General features: G+C 49.9%; 1 protein-coding gene across 1 annotated transcript in view; it reads left to right on the top strand.

Annotated features, from left to right (window-relative positions):
* The window catches only part of ATP10A (ATPase phospholipid transporting 10A (putative)), a 176,257-nt gene that overhangs the window by 66,332 nt on the left and 88,183 nt on the right, over positions 1-21,742 (top strand). Inside the window, 1 exon segment of the mRNA XM_032622097.1 lies at positions 6,711-6,915. Coding sequence (XP_032477988.1) covers positions 6,711-6,915 — 205 coding nt within the window.

Genomic DNA, 21,742 nt, shown 5'->3' on the forward strand with positions numbered 1-21,742 from the left:
TTTTGGAACATGAGAAAGTATATGGTAAAATATGGCCACGTAAAGTTGTTAGATAATGTAAGGGCCAGAAAATCAAATATGTATCCAAGTTATAAGCATTTCAATCTCTCATTCATTTCCTAAATTACTGAGAAATGGAAGAGGCAAACGTCTCCAACAGCAAGATGCCCCGGGACGCTGGTTCCATGTATGTGACATGGGCATTTCATGGACACATTTAGAACTGTGGGCAGCCTGCCTCCTGGTCACTAAACTGGAATGGTCGTGTCACATTACAAGGGAGGAGTCACCTGCTGTGGGTGGAGCCAAAAATGGGCGTGCATCTTCCTCTCCTTCCTTCTAGCAGGAGGACTCTTATGTTCATGAATCCATAAATCAGGTTGGAGATCAGGGACAGTGACAGCCCAATTATTGTTGGGACTGTCCTTGTACAAGGAGGGGCAGTGGGTCACCAGGGATGTTAAATGGTTTCTCAAATTTGGAATCTGTTGTCACCTTAAAAAAAATTTCTTTTGCTGTTTGGGAAAATGGTAATCCAAGAACCTAAATGAAAATTTATTTGATAACAACGCATTGAAGATGAAAGTAAAATTCACTCAACTCTGCAATGCCATTTTTTTTTTTTTTTTTTAAACTTTATCTGTTTGTTTGGTTTTATACCTTGGCCACATCGTGTTACTGAGTCCAAGCTCATAATGCTTGCTGCACGACAGGACAGGCCAGTAAATTGAGAGATGAGTTGCTGGGGCAAGGAGTAGTGACGTTATTTGGAAAGCCAGCAGATCAAGAAGGTGGTGGACTCCTGCCCCAAAGAAACATCTTGCCTGAGTTAAAATTCAGACTTCTTTTATACTAAAAGGGGAAGTAAAGTCAAACATTTCCTGGTTCTGGTCAGCCTCCAGAGGTGATGTGTTAATTTCTCCTCCCTGTAGTCATTCACAGGTGGGCCTAGTCAGGATGTTTCCTGTGAGCTAAACAAAGGTATTTTAGCTTAAGGCTCATTACCTGAGAGGCAGCGTTCCCAGACATGGGCCATTATGTATAATTTACACTTAAAAGCAATGTCCCTTTAGTGATTAACTTAAAGCAAAAGCAATAGAATACAGAAGTTAAAGAAACAGATCCAATGTGGAATCAGATTTGTTTTCCCCCCCAATACAATTGGAGAGATTTATAAATACATTGTTGAAAACCCTTAGCCATTGCAGAGACAATTTCGACACTGGAGAGGGATCATGAGTGAGGCTGAACTGGTGGGAATTCTGATGCATTTCAAAAAATAAATCATTAACAGAACAGTTCTGAGCAGGAGTCCTTGAACCATTCATGAAGAGCTACATGAAAGTAACATAGTGATCTTCAGGAAGAACCTGCTTTCAACTGCTTAAAATAATTCCTGTAAATTCCATAAGCCAGCTTACCTCCTCTTATTGGAATTGTTTACTTAGTAACTTTAAAAACATAACTAGTGGGCTTTCCTGGTGGCGCAGTGGTTGAGAGTCCACCTGCCAATGCAGGGGACACGGGTTTGTGCCCGGGTCCGGGAAGATCCCACGTGCCGCGGAGCAGCTGGGCCCGTGAGCCATGGCCGCTGAGCCTGTGATCCGCAACGGGAGAGGCCACAACAGTAAGAGGCCCGCATACGGCAAAAAAAAAAAAAAAAAAAAAAAACATAACTAATACAAATAAATAGTTTGTCAGCCTAAACAACTGACCAAAAATGATGAATTAAGGGATCTTAAAATTCTGTTTACTGCTTGTCTTTAAATAAAATTTGTCACTAGTCACTCTAATATTTCCTTATTCCTTCACCCCCCACATTGTGCTGTTTTGCACAAAAAAGGCTCAGATAAGAACTTCAAAGCTCAGCAGGACTAATTATAAATGGTGTTAATTGATTTTCCCAGAAGAGGAAAGCTAATCATTAGAAGCCTCTTTTGGCCTAAGAACAGATCTTGGAAATTATATATTTAACACTCTGGCTTTACAGTTGAGCAAACAACAGGCCAAGAGGTGAGGGGTTTGGCGCAGAAACACCGGTGGCAGTGCTTCCCTAGAAAAGACATGTTTTTGCCTGTGGCCTCCTAAGTGTTCTTCTGAACAGAAGGCGTTTTTATCAGGACCCCTTTCAGCTTGGACCCCTCCCCCACCCCCGCCCCCATCTCAGAAGAATCACACTTTTTTCCACCAGTGACCCTTGAACTCTTGGATCAACACTCTGGGGCAGACCTCTCAGGACACCTGAGCAGGGTACTCGGTGATGGCTGATTGCAAGGGCGGTTGTCATTCTCTTGGAGGGTCCATGTTCCATGCTTGTAATATGTATGATGTGGCCCATATTTCAAGACTGCACGTTTTCAGGTTTCCCCACATTTTAATATGTTACGCATACCTTCTGTCGGGCTCCCACTTTGTGAGGAGACGGAAGTGTGTTTGGATTTTAACCAGTCTTGCTCTGCGTTCTTTTCCTATGAGGTAGTCTTTTCTCGGTATGCATATTCTAAAGCTGAGTGGGAGTTTTCCAGTTGCTGTGCCCTGAGAGGACTGAGCTGCCTCTGACTCCTGCTTCTGTGCAGAAGAAGGGAATTGTGCATATTAGTTTTCTACTGCTGTGTGATGAGTTAATATAAACTCAGTAGCTGGAGACAACTCAGATGTGTGCTGTCACAGCTTCAGGGAGCAGGCATGCAGGTGCAGGTTGGCTGGGTGCTCTGCCCTGGGTGTCACCCGCTGCAGTCCAGGTGTTGGCCTGGCTGTGGTCTCGTCCTCTTCCAGGCTCATTCAGGTTCTTGGTGGAATTCAGCTCTGGTGCTGGTAGGCCTGGGGCCCCGTGCTCTTGCTGGCTGACGGCCAGGGCCACTCTCAGCTCCTGGCCCTGTTCATGAGGCCCTTCCATTGCTCTCTACACTTTAGTGTCTGACTTACTGTCTCTGATTTAGGCCCAGTTTACAGGGCTCCTGTGGCTCCATCAGGCCCACCTGATGATTAGCTCGTAGCCCGCTGACTGGTCACCTTCATTACACCTGCAGGTGTGACTCCTCCCACATTCACAGCCCCCACTTTACTTGGGGGCCGGGGGTGGGGCGCTGGCAGGGACTTGCACACCAGGGCTGGGGATCTAGGGGATGTCTCAGAATCCTGCCACCACATGGGGCAGCACCTGTGCTTAGAAGGAATATCTCAGGGGCAAACTACACAGTGCCACTTCCTAAATTTGCTAGAAACAAATGCATAGTGTTGAGGACTGGGTGATTTTAAACCTTGCATCTCAGGTGGATCCCCTGGTCCCTGGAGGAGTGCAGGCACCTGCCTGGTGCAAGTTAGAATTCTGGAGTTTGCAGGGAGGCCACAGGTGGCATACACTCCTGAGACTTTTCCTATGGAGAGGAGGGGTCATGTGTCCTGTCCACTCTAGCCTGCATCCACTGTGACCTAAGGAGATAGAAGCCGGTCCTAAATTGTTTACCTGCTGCTTCTAAAATCAGTGTTCTTAGGAGGTCAGTGTTGCCGTATGGTGTTAGTGGGACTTACATGTTTTCTCTGCGGTGCTTTCCCTGTGCACAGACACGGGGGCATGTGGTACACAAGCCTGTGGAAGTGTCTCCTGGTGTGATGCCCTCTGTCACCTGGTCCTCTGCTGCTCTCCCCCTTCCCATCCCTGCAGGCTGGGAGCCGCCCCTTCCAGCTGAAGTTATGGGAATTGAAGTTATTGGGTGCTAGTCTGCTCGGGCTGCTGTGACAGCACCAAAGACTGGGCGGCTTAAACAACAGAAGTTTATTGTCTCACAGTCTGGAGGCAGGATGTCCAAGATCAAGGCATTGACAGGACTGGTGTCTCTGGGGGGCCTCTCTCCTTGGCTTGCTGATGGCCATCCTCTCCCTGTGTCCTCACATGGTCTTCCTCACACACATCCCTGGTGTCTCTCCCTCTCCTTATAAGGATCAGGGCCCCACCCTATGACCTCATTTTGGCTCAGTCACCTCTTTAAAGACCTTATATCCAAATACAGTTGCTGAGAAAAGGAGGACAACTTATATCTAATTTGTATGTTATATGTAATGTATCTATTATATATGTATAGACATACACATGTAAAATGTAATATATATAAGTTATACAGTATATGTTACTATATAATGTATATGGTATACATATAATAAAAATAAGAGTAACGCAGGCCAGGCAGGGGCATTGCAGGGTCAGTGTAGGGTCCACACTCAGTGCTGGAGCTCCCGCTGGAACAGTCAACCGGACTGTGGGGCTTCAATGAGGAATTTTTGTCTGTCTGTCGAGGTGATGAAGGGATTCTGTGATGCTGTTCTTCCACAAGTGACTCCTGAGTCTGGGTTTTAAGGGTCCTACTGCTTTAGGAGTTCCTGTGAGCTGCAGGGCCTTTCTCTTTCAGGCATCCTGGAGCTGCTCTGCTGCCGCTCCCTTTGCTTTCCATGGCTGGGATGGGTCTTCCTGCCAGGACGGTCGCTCACCGAGGTCTCCTCATCCATTGCTCTGTGTTTACAGGGGCCTGTGCGGGGGTCTCCTTCAGGCTCAAATGCCTCCATCAAAGTTAACTGTTTTCAATACGTGCTCTGCTAGAGTGGGCAAGCTAATGTTCTAAGATTTCAAGGCAGATGGAAACTGACTTTATTTTTGATGAGTTCTGTAAATGGAATGTAGTCAAGATAAACAACCCAGACAGTGTCACGCCCTGCCTCCTCTGGCCCGGTCATCCCCGCCTCCTGCCTGTCCCCAGGGCCAGTGTAGGACCACCGGTCTCCTGGCAGCTGCTGTCACACTGGGGCCTGTCCAGCTCACTGTCAGCGTGCACTGCCCACCTCAGTGACCGCACAGCAAATTAGCTTTTGGAAACTTTCTTCTGGAAAGGACAGGGCCTTTCAAATTCCTCTGTACTTTCTGTGAGAAGCCAACAAAGTGTCCTGATAAGGAAGAAAGACTAAAGAGCTAATGTTGCAATGATAGAAAGTCAAGGTTTGATCTTCAGAAGAGGAAATAGGAACATAGTTAAGTGATGTTTCATTTGTCACTCATCAAGGCTGTCTGTCCACTGGGAAGAAGTCAGACTGTGACAGTGAGCGGGCAGTGCCCTTGGGCCAGAGCCGGGGGACTTGTCAGAGCTGGAAAAGGATGCCTCACCTGAACAGCACCCTGGCCTTGCAGGGAGGGTTGGGTCCAGAAGAATACCTTTGTGCTCACATTGGGGGCTTGATTCTATAGCCCCCAGGGGTGCTATCTAGTGCTTTGGTCTCGCCTTGAATTTATTTTTGAGGACAAAGTTGTATCTAATTTATCTGTGTTGGCCCTTTAGCGACCAAACTACGGTGTATCTTGAAACAGAGGAATGCAAGTAAATAGAGGTTTATGGTGGAAGGGGCTACTTCTCTTTTCAGCATCTGGGGCAGCTGATGCTAGGAGCCCCTGGAAGTCTGCCGTGGGTCCCCTCAGATCCACAGTGTGGAATAAAATAGAGGTCTGACACTCAGGACTCATCACCCAGCGCTCAGGAGTCAGGTGAGACTCAGACTCGCTGCTGAATTGTTCTCTGGGAGCTCAGGCGAGGAAGTGTGGGGGGCCAGTGAGAAGGTGATGGTGAAAGTGAAGTGTGTTTTAGGGCTTTTTATTTTCCTAACAACATAACCCAGAGGATTTTTTCATGCAGTTTTCTCATGTAGAATGTCATGTTGAGATAAAGTCTTGTTCCTCTGCTTATTTATAAAACTGGACAAAACTGCCTCCAAGGAGCTCTTAAAAATGCCATTTGTAGGATTAATGAGCCCATTTTTCCAGAGTAAAAAAAAAAAAATCTAAAGCAGAAATCTACCCGTGTTTTCATCCTACTACCTATTAATCAATAGTAACTATCAGGGGTTGAAAACTGACTGTGGCAGGCACTGTTTTGAGTGATTATCTACTTCATCTTGAGCGTCGTGGAGAGGATACATCTGCTGTGATCTCCATCCTGCAGAGGGTACAGAGGTTCTGCTAGCTGTCTCTATGAATTTGTCTATTGTAGGAACCTCATAAGAGTGAAATCGTACAGTGTTTGTCCTGTTGTGACTGGCTTATTTCACTTAGCATAATGTCCTCTGAGTTCATCCATGTTGTAACATGTGTCAGAATTTCCTTCCTTTTCATGGCTGAATCATATTCCACTGTGAATATACGACATTTTGCTTATCCATCTATTGTTGGGCATTTGGGTTGTTTCCACTTTTGGGCTATTGGGAGTAATGCTGTTATGAACATGGGTAGGCAAATATACATTAGAGTCCCTGCTTTTAATTCTTTGGGGTATATACTTAGGAGTGGAAAGCGTAGCCATTTTAAAGTGGACAATTCAGTGGCATTTAGTGTAACCATCACCACTACCTAGTTCCAGAACATTTTAATCACCCCAAATGGAAACCTGTGCCCAGGAAACAATTTCTCCCCATCCCATCTCCCCTCCCCTCAGGCTCTGGCAGCCACGAATTCACCTTCTATTGCCATGGATTTGCCTGTTCTAGATATTTCATATTACTGGAATTTCACTATATGTGGCCTTTAGGAATCTTCTTTTAAATGCTTGTTATTATGGAAAATCTCAGCATACCAGAAAGTGGCATGATGTGTTCAATGAGCTGCATGTGCCCGTCACCCAGATTTGGCCTCCATCGATCTCCTCCAGACTTGTTAATGGCTGTCTCTTTACCAGGGAAGAAAAGCAGTACGTGAACCGATTCTGGAAAGAAATCCGCGTGGGAGACTTTGTGCGTCTTTGCTGCAATGAGATCATCCCTGCAGATATCCTGCTGCTCTATTCGAGTGACCCCGACGGGCTGTGCCACATCGAGACAGCCAACCTGGATGGAGAGACCAACCTGAAACGGCGCCAGGTGGTCCGAGGCTTCTCCGAGCTCGTAAGTGACCTGGTGTGTCCAGGGTCCCAGGTACCATGTCCTGTGGTGCTTCCCATGCCGGCCCTCCAGGCCTTCGAGCACTTGCATCCCCTCCATCAGGCCAGGCTGATGGATGGATGGGGGACTGAGGGTCTGAGAGGACCCCAGTCCCCCTGAGCACATAACCGGCCTGTGGCTATAGGAAACAGGACCCAGTTTTATGACTCTGATTTCCACGGTACAATTTGTAGATTTGGAGTCCCTTTAAAGTCACCAGGAACACTTGGGACTGGCTGACTGTCAGCATTTACCAAGCTGTTGCTCTCATTCTAACACAGCAGCAGTAATGACCTGACCCCAGCATGTGGCTCAGGAATTTCTCTCCTCAGGGGTGTTTCTGAGTTCAGTGTCAGGTCTTCTGTGACTGAATTCTGCCTTGGAGGAGCATTGACCACAGCTCAGAAATGCTGGCCCTGTGGGGAGCGAGAAGTAGGAAGGGGAGCAGTGTCCCACCACCTATACCCACCGATAGCCTTGTGGCCGGAAAGTTCAGACCCTGTCAGGGGTTTCCAACCTCTGTCCCCCTCTGGGTCTGTGCAGAGGATGCAGGGGTGCCAATGCCAGGGGACAGAAAGGAGCATGAGCCCTCGGGGAGCCCACACCTTGTTCTCCTGACACTGAGCTGCCTGTCTCTGTCACTCAGGGGCCTTGCCATCAAGGAAGGAAGGTTTAAGAAGTGCCCGAGGCAGTGAGCTCCTGAGTTTCAGGAAGGCAGCCACTGGGGGGGGGGTCTCTTCCTCTGTCACATAATGGGTGTCAGTGTCACACACACTGGGGATTTTCTTCCTCTGTCGTTGGCGCCCTCTCAGTGAACTCTTACAGGAGAATCAGGACTGGGATGGGTCTGGAGCAGTTGGCTTTTTTTATAGCCTGGAGGTGTCCCTGGGGAACTGTCGGCATTTGACATAGGGCATTAGTTGTGCAGGATTGTCGGGGGAGGGGGGCATCCCTGCATCCCACTACGAGTGTCCATGCCGTTTACCCTTGGTCACTGTGACAGCTGAAGGCACCTCCTACACGCTTGCAAAGGGCCAGATGGCATCCCACACCCTGGGGCTACTGCCGGCCTTGGTGGCAGGACTTTCTGAGCCCGACACTCACCCACCTCCTGCAGACGGCCCGGACTTCCTCAACAGTGTCTGGATTGTTCTGCCCTCGCTTCTGTCCACCACCATGATTTCCTCATTTTCATCTCCTTTTGCGCCAAGAATGTCTTTGTGAGCTGCCTCAAATCTTTCTTGGAATGAGGCAAAGCATACATAAACATTAAAAATAGTATTTTTTTTAAATGGGATGCTCTTCTCCCGGATCAGGAGAGTTGGTGACAGTGCTTGTTGGGGACCCTTGAGGCCCAGCACTGGCACATTCAGTGAGTTCCAGCTTCTGCATTGATTGTGCTCCAGGGTTTGGTAATAAATGTGGGCCAACATTCCCCTGCCGTTTCCCCCCCCGGCCACATGTGCATGTGTCCTGAGGTCGCCTCACCTCCCCCAGGCTTGCCCCAGTCCCCCAGAACCCACTGTTCCCAAGCCCTCTCCAGGGCACAGGTGTGGGGATGAGCCCTGAGGTCAGCAGGGATGGGCTTGGATTGGAGGAAGGTGGTGACCGCACAGGCTCCAGCTCCATCCAGGTGGAGCAGCCAGTGTGCGCAGAGGGTGCTTGTAACATAAACGGATGCATCCGTGTATCTAATGGGCGAAACTTCAGACACTGTGGAAAATCTAGAGAACCTGCAGAACCTGCGAGCAGAGTGGATCTGTTTGTGCGGCGGGTGGGGCAAAGCCACGGGGGTGCATCTCCTTGGTCAGCTTTCGGGAAAAACTTCCTTGTTTTGTGTCTTCTAATTTGTTCAGCTGCTGAACCCAGTAATATCTAAAAGCCTCCTCCACCCACTTTTCTCACTGGTGCTTTGTATAAACGCACTGTTCGTAAGATGGATGTTGAAATTCCAGGATCGATACAGACAGACACATCCTATATCCTGCTGCGTAGTGCCCGTGCATGCCTGAGGAGGTCAATGGAGCTGAGCCGTAACTTAGTCAAAATGGCCAAAATTAAGAACCAAAACAATTTTGATTAAAAAAAAGTTTCTTTATCAGCACCCAAATTCTTCAATATGTATGCACACTCTAGTCCCTATTATTGGTATATTTTTTCACTTTCTGGTTTTTTCTCCCTCTTTCCCTAACGTCCAAAGGCATTTTTCTGGTACCTGAATTCTTGTTCATACATTATTATTCTGAAATGTATGAACTGCCCCATGGAAAATAAAGATAGGAAGTCTGTGGCTTTTAAAAGCCTGACAATTGGAAAACCAAGGTTTGGCTGTAACATTACAAAGCCAGGAACATTTCAGTTCTATGTATTGAAGTGGGGTTTTCACGGGTGGAGTCAGCTGGTGTCTCAGGCAGGTGAAGAGCGGACTCCTGTCCAATGCACAGTAACAGTGCCACGTTGACGAGGGCTCAGTTGGAAGTGCAGGCCCCTAGGAAAACTTAAATTAGAGGTGATTTGCAAAACTAAGGTGAAGAATATGAGAGGAACTTGACATTCATGCAGGGGCTGGGTGTATCTGTCAGGGTCCAGTGAGGAGGCAGAAACCACAGCTGATTCGGCCAGGGCAAGTTTGATGTAAAGAACTCCTCATGGGGGATTGCACAGTAAAAGTGAAGGGACTCCCCAGAATGTAGAAGAGCTGATAGAGGGAACAGCCAATGGTCCTGGTGGTAAGATAGTGCCCAGGGAAGAGGCCCCCAAGCCTGAGTCTTGTTCTCATGGCCAAGGGCATGGCTGTCCTTCATGGGATGGCAGAAAAGTTACTGAGGGGCGGGCTGTACCAGTGGGTCAGCCCTCACAGGTGCAGGGGAGCCATACACTGGGAGCTGCTGGGCCTGGGAGCTTGCGAGATGCTGGGACAGGTGCTGCTGGAGCCCGGTGCTGGGGATGCCACCCTCTGTGTGGGGCTCCCACCACTGCCGTGGACGAAGGCCAGGTGGCGGCTCTCTGGACAGCAGCCCCATAGATCCCAGGCCTGTATATGCGAGGTGTTCAGGAGGGCATGCAGTGAGCAGCAGCCTGGGCTGGGGTCCGAGGCTGATCCTCAGGGATCTGGTTTCCCTGAGCTGAGAGCTGGGGAGAGCTTGTGCAGTCTGGGTCCTGGAGAACAAATCCACTAACCCTCCACCTGAAGGCCAGCTCCTCCCTCTAGCACCCTTGGCTGACAAGGCAAGAATGTGGCTCCTCTTCTCACCCTCTCCAGTTTCCAAAGTCATTTATGAAGTGCGTGTTGTTTGCTTGGGGAAGGATGCTAAGAAAGAGGGAAGTGGTCCACACGCTGTAGGGTCTGGTCATTTAAGGCAGTGGGACCAACACCTAGAGGACCCAGGCCTGCTCACCAGCAGATACTTGATACTGAGCAACAAGAAGAATCCCATTAGGGGATTGGGCTTGGAAAGTGGCCTTCCGAGAGGCCTAGGGAGGCTCCCAGAAAGAGGGCTTAAATCGTATTCTGAAGGCTAGGATGGGAGGGTTTGGGTGCTGGGTAGGTGTTTTAGGCAATGGTACAGGTCAGATGATGTCTCAGAGGTGGAAACAGGATTGTATGTAAAGAAGAGAGTTAGACAAATTGTACAGAATTGAGGGGCTGGAAACACAGCGAGGTGGGGATTGCATGGCTTGCCCAGACACCTGAGTCCAAGGGGACAAGGCCCCCAGACACCTTCAGCCACCCAGCCATCTTGCCTCTGGAGAAGGAAACATAGATATTGGCACTTCAAAATAAACTTTTTTTTTTTTTTTTTTTGCGGTACGCGGGCCTCTCACTGCTGTGGCCTCTCCCGCTGCGGAGCACAGGCTCCAGACGCGCAGGCTCAGCGGCCATGGCCCACGGGCCCAGCCGCTCCGTGGCATATGGGATCCTCCCAGACCGGGGCACGAACCCGCGCCTCCCGCATCGGCAGGCGGACTCTCAACCACTGCGCCACCAGGGAAGCCCCAAAATAAACATTTGATTTAAAAGTTGGGGTCATGGGAGTTCCCTGGCGGTCCAGTGGTTAGGAGTCTGTGCTCTCACTGCCAGGAGCCTGGGTCCAGTCCCTGGTTGGGGAACTGAGATCCTGCAAGGCACACAGTGTGGCCAAAAAAAAAAAAAAGTTGGAGTGAAATTGGCATTATCCAAGAAATAAGAGGGACCGCAAAGCTGAACATGAGCTGTCACAATAACAACTCACATTTGTTCCGGCGTCCTGGGGGCCAGGCGTTATTATGCCTCTCCGGTTCATAGTGGTTCAAACATTTTAAAATCATATTTTAAAATATAGATTGTGAGGTAATGATGATCATACCCTTTTATAGATGACAAACAGGGAAGTCAGGAGATTCTGCTAAGGCCCCCCTTCCCCCACCCGTCGAATCAGCGGAGAGCTCGAAGCTTCCGGGTCTGGCAGCTCCTGGGTTGGCAGGATGGGGGTTCTCCAGCGCCCCGTCTTTCCTGTTCATTGGGCATCTGTGTTGCTTCATCCCACGTGTTCATTCAGACCTGCAGCCCTACCCGTACAGCTGCATGTGTTCAGCCTCTATACAGGGAGAAGTTTCTAGCTCATCTGTAACATTCGTACAGTCATTTCTGTAGAATGAGGAGGTCCTTAGGCTGATAATTTTACATAAAGATCTTTTTTTTTTTTTACAGAGTCTCACTTTTGTGATTTTTCATTCTTTTAATAAATATTTATTGAGCACCTACTATGCTTTAAATGCCATTCTAGGCACCCATCAAAACAGGTAAACGTCTTTCCCCTCATGTTGTTGTGTGACGTGTGAATAGGTAAATTGGGCAGAGGTGGACTAGGGATACTGCTGAGGGTAAAGCAGAAGCAGGGGCCCTAAGCCTCAGGTGGTGTTGGAGTTTCAGAGGGGGTGGGGCCGTCTAGGAGGGGACTTACGTGTGGGTTAATTTCCTGGGAAAAAATGTTCCTCCAGTTTGTCTCTTGGATGGACTTGTGGGATTGTTGCCCACACCCCGGCTACACCCACAGGGCCATCTGCTTCCCACAGTTTGGAGCGGTGATTGTGGGAGCTGCAGGAAGAGCTGAACCCACAAGCCTGCCGAAGCTCGCTCTTCCCAGGCGTGTGTGGGTGTGTGCACACGTGTGTGCATGTGTGCCTGGCGCGTGCTCCCGATGACATTAGTGTGGAAATTTCCTAGGCTGGAAAAAGTCTGAGAAGCACTACTTTAAAAAGATGTACCTAAGGGCTTTCCTGGTGGCGCAGTGGTTGAGAGTCCGCCTGCCAATGCAGGGGATGCGGGTTCATGACCCTGTCCAGGAGTATCTCACATGCCGCAGAGCAGCTGGGCCCGTGAGCCATGGCCGCTGAGCCTGCATGTCCGGAGCCTGTGCTCCACAATCAGAGAGGCCACAACAGTGAGAGGCCCGCGTACCACAAAAACAAAAAAAAAGATGTACCTAATGTCTAGATTGGCACGGATCCTAAGACAGTGACCTGGCTTTTCTTCCACTTTGCACGTAGATTTTACTAAGTTACCACCAGCATTGGGTGCCGGACTCTCTCAGGCAGTGACAAAGCTCAGAGTTTCCTTTATGAGGGAGAGTCAGTCCTCCCCCAAGTTACTTGACAAAATTCAGGGAGTTTAGAAGAATGACTAAAATTCCAAATATGTAGGAGACACAATTAATATTTTTTTGTTTCTACCTACACATGCTCCCAAAATTATCTCTACCACAGGAAAACTAGGGGTGAAAAGTTGGTTTGTAAGATAGTTCTTACACCAAAGTTTCTTTTTCCTTAAGCTGTTGGAGTATTCAAATTAGCTATATTCTCTGCTGTGGGATTGAAGAAGGAAACCATCTGTCATCTAAGTGGAAAACAAAGACAGCTGGCTGGGTGTGTTAATTGGATTGGTCAATATCAAGCTTTGGCAAAAAGATTCTTGGTTTTCTTTTACATAATGAAATATAGTCACTAAGCTCATAATTTATACTATGAGACATTTTTATTCTCATATTTAACAATCATATACTTTTGTTGAAGGATATCAAATAGGTAACAGGAAAGAATATGAGAAAGAAAATTATTTTGAGAATATAATAACTATATTTGGACTAAAAATTTACTTCTAGCCAGTGTGGATATTCAAAGCAATTCAGTTAGGTAGATAATATAATTATCTGAGACATACCATGTTTTATAATATCAACTGCATTTACTTCGTGGGGAATGTCAATTTGGTTGTATAATAAGATGTTTTGGTTTCCAATCCAGGTGACTTTGCCATGGATTCTTTGCCTTGAACCTGTGGTCTAGGAAAGCAGTGCTTGCAGAGAGTAAAGTACTGTAATCTTAATGAAAACAACTAAATGCCAGGAAGTTGATAATATTAGGCTCCCCTGAAGTATTAATCCTAAAAGGTCTTATTACAATATATAGAAACTTCAACATTTTTTTGTGTGCATTTAACTTCGTGTTTTTTTGTTTGGTTGGAAGTGGTTATTTTCTATTCTAGGAAAAAGACAACTAAAGCAATAAGGTTTTTGTTCTATTCATGGTGGTATACAATGTGAAGTTTTATTTTTATTTTCATTGGAAAAAAAAGGAATTTAATCAAATTCCAACTTTTCTAAATGTAGTTAAATTGCATCAGCAATCGCAGAGTTTGAGGCTCTGTGTGTGTGTGTGTGTGTGTGTGTGTGTGTGTGTGTGTGTGGTTTCTGGAGCAGGCATTTCTTACCAGTAGAAGGAGCTGGCAATGTGAGATCTGTCCAGTTGTCAGTAAGGTCCTCCTCACAAGTGGGTATGGGTGTGTATGTAGACGTGTGGTTGTGTGCATGTGTGTTTGCCCACGTGTGAGTGTATTTGTGTGTGGGTATGCGCATAGGTATGTGTATGTGTGTGAGAGTGTGTGTGTGCAAGTGTATGTCCCAAAGAATAAAGCAAAATGAGCTAAGCGTGCCCAAGTTACCACTTTTGACTATCTTTGAGGAGAGGATAAAGATTCTTTCCTGGGCTAAGACATACTGTTCTAGCAGTATATTGATGTGCAGGAGCTCATTCCTGGGGGACCTGGAATTTTCAGTCTGGCTGTTGAGCATCTCCTGTTCACTGCTCACATTAGGCGATGGTGCCCAGGCAGTCCCGTCTCTGCGCAGTGGACTCTGGGGCAGATTGTTCTTTGATGGGGTGTCGTGCCTGGGGCTGTGTCCCTTCCCCTTGTTTTCTGAGCAGAGCCCCCGATGAGAGGAAGGTCCCTGTTCCCACAATATGAGACCAGTCGCCACAGCATTTGAATTTTTTGAGTTATCCTCCTTTTGTTTCTGAATGTTGAGTCTAGTTCCCCATTTTACCAAGAATTACTGGGGAAGTTATATAAAACTTTTGGCCTGCATGTACTCCTCCAGTGGAAGCCAGTGCTAGGTTCTTGTACTGGTGTGAGTGCTTCTGAGAGTCTGGCCTCCCCACACAACAGAACAAAGCAGGGATCCTTATCCACATCTGCACAGTCATCATGATGTCCTGTGAACCAGTCCTTGTGTTACCTACCAGGGTTTTTGGCCTTCCCCAATCAATAGAAATTGATCAGAGGCCAGACAAGAAATTCAGGCAAGGCTTTACTGGGGCTCCTGCTGCAGCAGGGAGGAGTGAGAACGAGTAACAGTTTCCCTTGCACACTCCCTGGCGGGAGTGGCGAGCTGGTTCCTTCTATGGGGTGAGGGTGGGAGTGCGTCCAGGGGTCGGGCTGGAGGGGTGGCTTAGGAGGTGTGCCCACCCGTTAGGTGGTGCTCTGTGCAGGGTGCATGCGCAGTACCCTGCTTTTGCTCCCGACCCCCTGCTTTTGCTCCCGGCTCTTCAGCAGTGGCAGTTGGGTGTGTTTTTTGGTCTTTTTGAATCTTGTCCATAATGTGCCCCAACTGTGCATGCACGCAGTTATTTTTAGTCCCTTATAGTTTCTTTGTATTTCGTAGCTCCAAGAGACATTTGTCTAGGTGCAGACACTGCAGCAAAGGGTCCCAGGTCCCAGTCTGTCTCACCTGTAAGGGGAAGGGAGCTGTGCTACAGAGCACACTGTTACCTGCTTGGGTGTGGATGAAACTGTGCTCCTGACATCTGAATTGGGTTTCAACCATATTGAGATACATTCGGGGCTTTTCCAGCAGTGCTGATGAATAATCCGTACTGGGGAAGGCACCGGGATTCGACCTAGCAGCCCCGATTGGCATTGTCACCCAGCCGAGGTCAGGCAGAAGTTCGTTGGTTTCCAGTGGAGCCTCTTGCAGTAACAGATGTGTCAGGGCAGCTTCCCCTCCAGTGACCAGAGCCAGTGTGTCATAGCCAGCGACCAGAAATCTTCCCCTCCGATCCAGAGAGCAGACACTGAGGTACATCTGCATGGGTTTTTGTAAGTTTAGAATTAGGCCAAAGCTTCAGAATTGTTCTTTGTTGCACACACACACACCTAACCCTAACCCTAACCCTAACAGAAATATCCATGTGTGAGTCTTGTGTCTTTGAGAAAAAAGGAAAAAAGTATTCTCACATACTTGTGACAAGTGACTTTTCAGCACATCTTCCTGCTGTTGGTTAGAAGTGAGCCCTTTCGTTTGGGTGGTAAAGAAGGCTGGCTTCAAAGGACTGCAGATCTAGGTTTGTTTTGGAAGGAACATCAAATGGCTAGTTTGGTCATCCGGCCTTTATCAAACATTTTGGAGCCTTGACCATCAGGCAGGAAATCTTGTGAGGACAGACTTTGTGAGGTTGACATGAGGACAGACTGAGAGGGGGCGTGTCTCTCTCAGCCCTGGAGACCCTCCTCCAGGGTCATGAGTGTTGAAACCCTGCTTGGATATTCTGAGTGTTGGTGTGTCAAGGCTAAGGGCGGGCAGGGAAGATGTGCCAGGAGGGTCGGGCTCTATAGCCCAGGTGGGACTGTTTGTCCCAAGCACCAGAGATCAGAGGCTCAAGAGCACTTGGATTCAACAAGGTGGGGCCATCTGCCTGTTCTAAGCCATCCTGCACATCGTGCCCCTTGGGGAGATGGGCATCTTTGTGACAGCTGCCTGCCAACCCCCTGTTGACCCTGTTGACAGGAGACCCTAGGGCTGGCACTGTGCAGAACCTGGAACTGGTGGGGCTCTGTGTTAGTGTTCAGAGAGCTTGTGACCCTTCTGGTGAGAATGAAACTGTCTGCGCCAACCACTCCCCCCTTCGCCCCCGCCTTGGGTAGTGGAACCAGCTGACACTCACCCAGCACTCACTGTGTGCCAGGCCTCTCTGAGCCTCCCAGGTCACTGCTTCCTCTGATTCTCTTGAGGGAGGTGCTGGGACACCCATGTCATCCAGGTCCCGTGTGACAGATGAGCCCTGACACACAGAGGGACTCAGCCCCTTGGCCTGTCATGGGGCAGAGGGACGGCTGGGACTCAGGGCCACCTCCAGAGATCCCTAGACCATTGCTGTTGAATATACAGGATGAGGAGAGCCGGGCCGGGCTCATCCACAGCCATGGGGGCGGGGGCAGAGCGTGGCCGTCCTTGGGGTGGGCAGGGTGAGTCTGGGGTCCCGTGGTCGCACTGCCACACCTGGTCTGGCTGGCTTCCTGCCCAGCTTGGAGTATGTGCTTCTGATTCCACCCCTGTGGCTTGAGAGGCATAGGAAATGTTTGCTTTATTCTAAGCAGAAGAAGCCATTTGTTCCACTGATTACACCTTTCACCAAAAAAGTCCACAATTAAAGGCGTTGAGCTGCTGTGGTAGGAGCAGGTGGCCAGGAGACTCCTTCCTTCTACTACCCACCCCACAGCTCAGGAGACCCCTCTGACCCTCCCCTCCCCTTGGTCATGGTCACTCCTCCCCAGTGGCTGTCACGGTTCAGTCATTTCCCAGCCACCCCAGCCCAGCACTTGGAGTTACCGCTCCCCCGACCCTCCCTGAATGCAGAGAGCTGGTCCCAGTCCTGTAGCTTCTGCAGTGCCAGGCCTGGGACCCCGACTGGGAGGCAGCCCCTCATGAGGTGTCACCTCAGCTGGGGACACCCAAAGCCCTTGTCCCGAATATGTGACTCTGAAAGGTCCCTTCATGGAGAGCAATTCCCTTCCCCTCCACAGAGCTCTTCAGAACCCTGAAAGCTGCTGGCAACTAGCCTGGGGCAGTGGTCTCCACAGCTGACATTTGCTGGCACTTAACCACTTAACAGTGCTTTCTAGTATGGTTGACCTAAACCTGCCCTGGGGGGGGTACATGGGACCCTCCAGGCTGGGCCCCCCAGCTCTCTGCCTACCTTGGTGTGGGGTGTTCAGGCACTGGGCTCTTCCGAGCTCCCCAGGGTTTCCCTAGGGCTGAGGACAACTGCCTTGAGATAAAAACAGTTGCCTTCCTGTTTTACAAGTAAGGTGGCCCAGGTCCAGAGAGATAAGTGGGCTCACCCCAGTCCTGCAGCTACAAAGCAGGCATCCTGGCTGCACTGCCCATACCTGCAGCGCCCCTCCAGCTCCTGCGCTCACCCTGCAGTGGTGCGTGAGTCCATCCTTCCTAGGACAGCACCTGACTTGGCTCCTCCTTGCATCTTCCCAGTGTGTCCACGCAGCGTCTTCCCCCCGCAGTTGGCCCTGAGCACTGCTGCAGTGGCTGCTAGAGTCATGTTCAAATGGCAGCTCTCACCTTGGCACTGTGGCTCAGAAGCCTGCAGTGGAGGCAGGCACTTTAGAGCATTGTGGTAAAGTTAAGGGACAAGTCCCTAGGCCAGAAAGGGCAGAAAAGAAATTGATGACTGTCCAAATATCTGACTACAGTGCACTGTGTAGCAGAACAGCCCAGTCTAAAGAAACTGCTGATGCCAAGAAGCCAGGGGCAGAATGCATGACACGTGTTTGTCTATATATGTCTGTCTCTCTATATATACACATAGACGTAGTCGATAGGAATGTACATGCACACATGTATCTGTGGGTTCCACTTAAGAGTTGATTAGTGGTTTGAAATGTTGGCAAAACCCTGGCTAGGTTGTTTCTGGGGCCTTTGGGCTGTGCTTCTCACCGAGCTGTGGTCCTCGTCCCTGGCTTCACTCCAGGAGGCCTGGATGAGCACAGGGTTCTGGGCTGGAGAGAAGGCTCTGTCTCTGATGGGGGTTGGGGTGCCCCAGCTGGTTAGCTGGGGTGATGAGGGACCCTCGGGCTGTGGGCAGACGAGATACCACCTGGACCTCTGGCACGTCCCCATGCAGGCTGCTGCTCTCAGACAGCAGGGACAAGAAGCAGTTGCCCATGGGCAGTGTGGCCCTGTGAGCACCTGGGTCACTTCTCACAGCAGTGCTGCACTTGGGCTTTTAAATGAGCATGACAGCTCTCACTGTTAGGGGTCTGGCCAAGATGTGGAGGGAAAACTGAGCCCTTGCCGTCTTTGCTCTCTGCCCTCCTTGAGATGGGCAGCCCGGGGTGGGGGGTGGGGGGTACTGCCCCCTCCCCGCCTCACAGGGTGGTGGGATCCAGGTGCTGATGAGGAAACGGGAGGACAGGGAGGCTCGGAAAGGCTCCTTCATTGTTCACAGACTTAGCACTTTGTGTGCTGGGCACTGTGATTAAAACAGAAAACATCCCTTCCTTTAAGGAACTGCAGGTTAAGTGATCTGAGCTGTTGACTGCAGCAGAGCCGGATGCAAACTGAAGCCTGCCTGAAGCAGCATGGGGGGGCTCGGCCAACCTCCTGGCTCCCCGGCTACCGCCCAACCCTGCCCTCACTCCCGAAGGGTGGGTGATGCCTGGGCATGTGGTTGCTCTGTGTGTGTCAGCCCTGCCTGCCCCGTTCCCTCCAAGACTTTCTAAGAAAAACCCAATTATAGTAGAGGCTGGCAGAGCTGGCGAGGCTGACTTGAGGCTGCAGCCCCTCAGTCCACACTGAGTAGAAATAAAGCTGACCTTCCATGGCCTGTGAAGTGGCATGTGGCTTCCTTCCTTCCCAGCTTCCCGACCCACCTCGGTGGTGGCTGGCTCTTCTCACCCCTTCTTCCTGACTCAGAGGAAGCCCCTGTTTTAGGAGGGACCACAGTCCCTGACGGGCCTGGGGAGGAAGTCGCTGGTAGACAGTTTGGGGTCTGAGAAGGAGGCCCCGGGCAGGCTTGGTCACAGTGAACAAGATGGGGGCCACACAGAGCACTGTGGAGAGCAGATTCTGGGTTCTGCACCTGCTGGCTTGCGACCCGAGAGGGTCATATCACCTCTTAGGCTTCAGTTTCAACATCTGCAAGATGGGAGCATTGTCAGAGGTCCTCCTCTCCCGGCAGACCAGAGCTCAGCAGGGGTGCCTCTGCCCCTGCCCCTGCCCCCATGGCTGTCCTCAAAGGAAAGGTGGGAGCGGCCCCTGTGGGCCTCTCTGTGCAGAAGAGCCTGATAATGAACACAGCAGTGGGAGGCATTGCCCTGAGCTCAGTGAGTCCAGAGTGCCTGGAGAGAGCTGGAGAGTTGGGTGCTAGTGGGGAATTGTGCGGGGTTCTGGGGAGGAGGAGGCTGCAGCATGGAGTACCGGCCTGTGGGTGTGGGACTCTGGGTCTGCAGCTTTAACCTGCCTCCCTGGTGCAAGAACATGGGAGCAGGTAGGACACAGTCAGCACCCTGGGGAGCTGCTCCTTGACCCACTCGCAGGGCAGGGCTACATGCTTCTAAGGGAAAGTCCTGGTTTTTAGAGGGAATCCTTTTGTCACATATTGCAACTGTTGTCATGTATTCCACAGAGGAAGGGAGGATGCTGGCTTGATGTGCCGGGGACTGTTAGATCTCTACCCACAGCCCAGGAGCTCAGCAGACAGGAAGCCCCACCGTGCAGGGCCAACATCATTACCAGTGTCCATGGAACTGCCGGGGCTCTCTGGAGGTGCTTCACCTCAAACCGTAGGATGGTTGTAAAGGCCAGGCTTGTAAAGGGAAAATAATTGAGAAGGAAACCTTCATTTATGTCCATAAGGCTCCTCACAAGCGTTCACCAGATACACTGCAGAGTTATCCTCTGCAGTTGGCAGGCTGGAGCCGGGAGCTCTTGACACCCTTGAATTAAAGGGCAGGGTCCATATGATTTGTGGTATCACAGATGGGGCGTCCTTGGCGATGACCCTTGTGTCTCAGCTACCGGAAGTTAAGGATGACTGAGATAACCAGATGGGGCATCCTTGGTCCTGGAAGCCCACACTGCACCATGGGTCTTAGACTGAAAAACTATTTGCACGTAATTGCTTGTGTTCTTGGGTTCTTGTCCGGAGGTTGGTGGATAGAGCAGCAGCATTGCCCTCACCTGGGGCTGGTGATAAATGCAGAGTCCCAGGCCTGCACAGCCCCACAGAGACAGGATCTCATTTTGATAAGATTATTGTGGGATTCATGTCTGAGAAGTCAAGCGGTGCTGATTTATACCTGGACATACTTAGTTTTCTGTATTTCCTCTGTTTTCCAGACACAAGTAGGATAATAATCAGTTTCTATGTTCTTCTTCTTTTTTTTTTTTTTTTGCCATACACGGGCCTCTTACTGTTGTGGCCTCTCCTGTTGCGGAGCACAGCGGCCATGGCTCACGGGCCCAGCTGCTCCACAGCATGTGGGATCTTCCCGGACCCGGGCACGAACCCGTGTCCCCTGCATCAGCAGGCGGACTCTCAACCACTGCGCCACCAGGGAAGCCCTATGTTCTTCTTCTTGATGGAGGCAGATATTTCAGTAATTCACTAATTAAGACACTTCTTTTTTTTTTTTTAAAAAAAGTCACAAATATAGATCACCTTCTACAAAAGATGTGCCTTTGAACACCTCTGGATAAAACAAAATTGAATGATATTCTCCCCTAGAAGTAATTTCAGGGATGCTTTGTTTGCACCACTAGATTAGTCCGTGGGGCAGGAGCAGTGCTTCCTGGGGTGAGTACTGGTACAGCAGGTTCTGGGCCCTGGACTTCATGGACCTGGCAGCCTCTTCCTTCGGTGTTCCCAAGCTAGGGCCACTGTCACCTGGTGTCCTAGGGAAGCCGCTCTGCCCAGCTGAGTGCCACTGCGCGTTAGGGCTACTCTGATTCCCACACTGGCTCTCCTGCACGCCTGCCCTCCTCCCTTTGGCAGGACTCCTTCTGCCACCACTTCCGAGGGGACACTCTTTCTAACACACCAATGCTTTGGAATGCTGTCCCCAGTGTGCCCCAGGCCTCCTTGCTTGGTGTCCTGGGTCCTCCCCCAAGTGTGCCTACAGCCTCAGGGGCTTCCTCTGCTCCTAGAGTCTGGTTTACTTTCAGGTTCTGCCCGTGGGTGAAATTTCAAATATCACATCCGTCCTCTGAGGCCTCCAGAAGTATTGCAACACAAGACTAAGATATACAACAAGCATTCTTGGCTTTTAAAGTTTAAAATGTAAGGACAAACCACAGGCACATGGCACACCTCTGTGACCGACACAAGTGCACACGTGTCTGTGTATGTGCGTACGTGCACACAGATAGATACACAGAGACCTGCGGTCTTCCCATTATGGGGTGCCTGCCCTGAGGATCGGGATTTTTACCAGCTAGGTCAGCTGAATCTGAAAGGAGCAACCTTTGGCAGAGATCCCCAAGGGTGGAACTGCTTACAGAAACTGCGTTCTTCCCAGCCCTTGCCTGTTTCATACTTACTGCTCTCAGGGCCATGAGACTGGGGAAAATGCCTTACTTAGGTCTCTGGGAGTCCTCAGAAAGGGTAACAGAACCTAAAATGTTGTGGTGCATTGTATTGGGGTTTTCCAGAGAAACAGAACCAATGGGAGAGATGAAGATAG

This window comes from Phocoena sinus, chromosome 2, assembly GCF_008692025.1.
Source record: "Phocoena sinus isolate mPhoSin1 chromosome 2, mPhoSin1.pri, whole genome shotgun sequence".
In the NCBI taxonomy this organism is placed as follows: Eukaryota; Metazoa; Chordata; class Mammalia; order Artiodactyla; family Phocoenidae; genus Phocoena; species Phocoena sinus.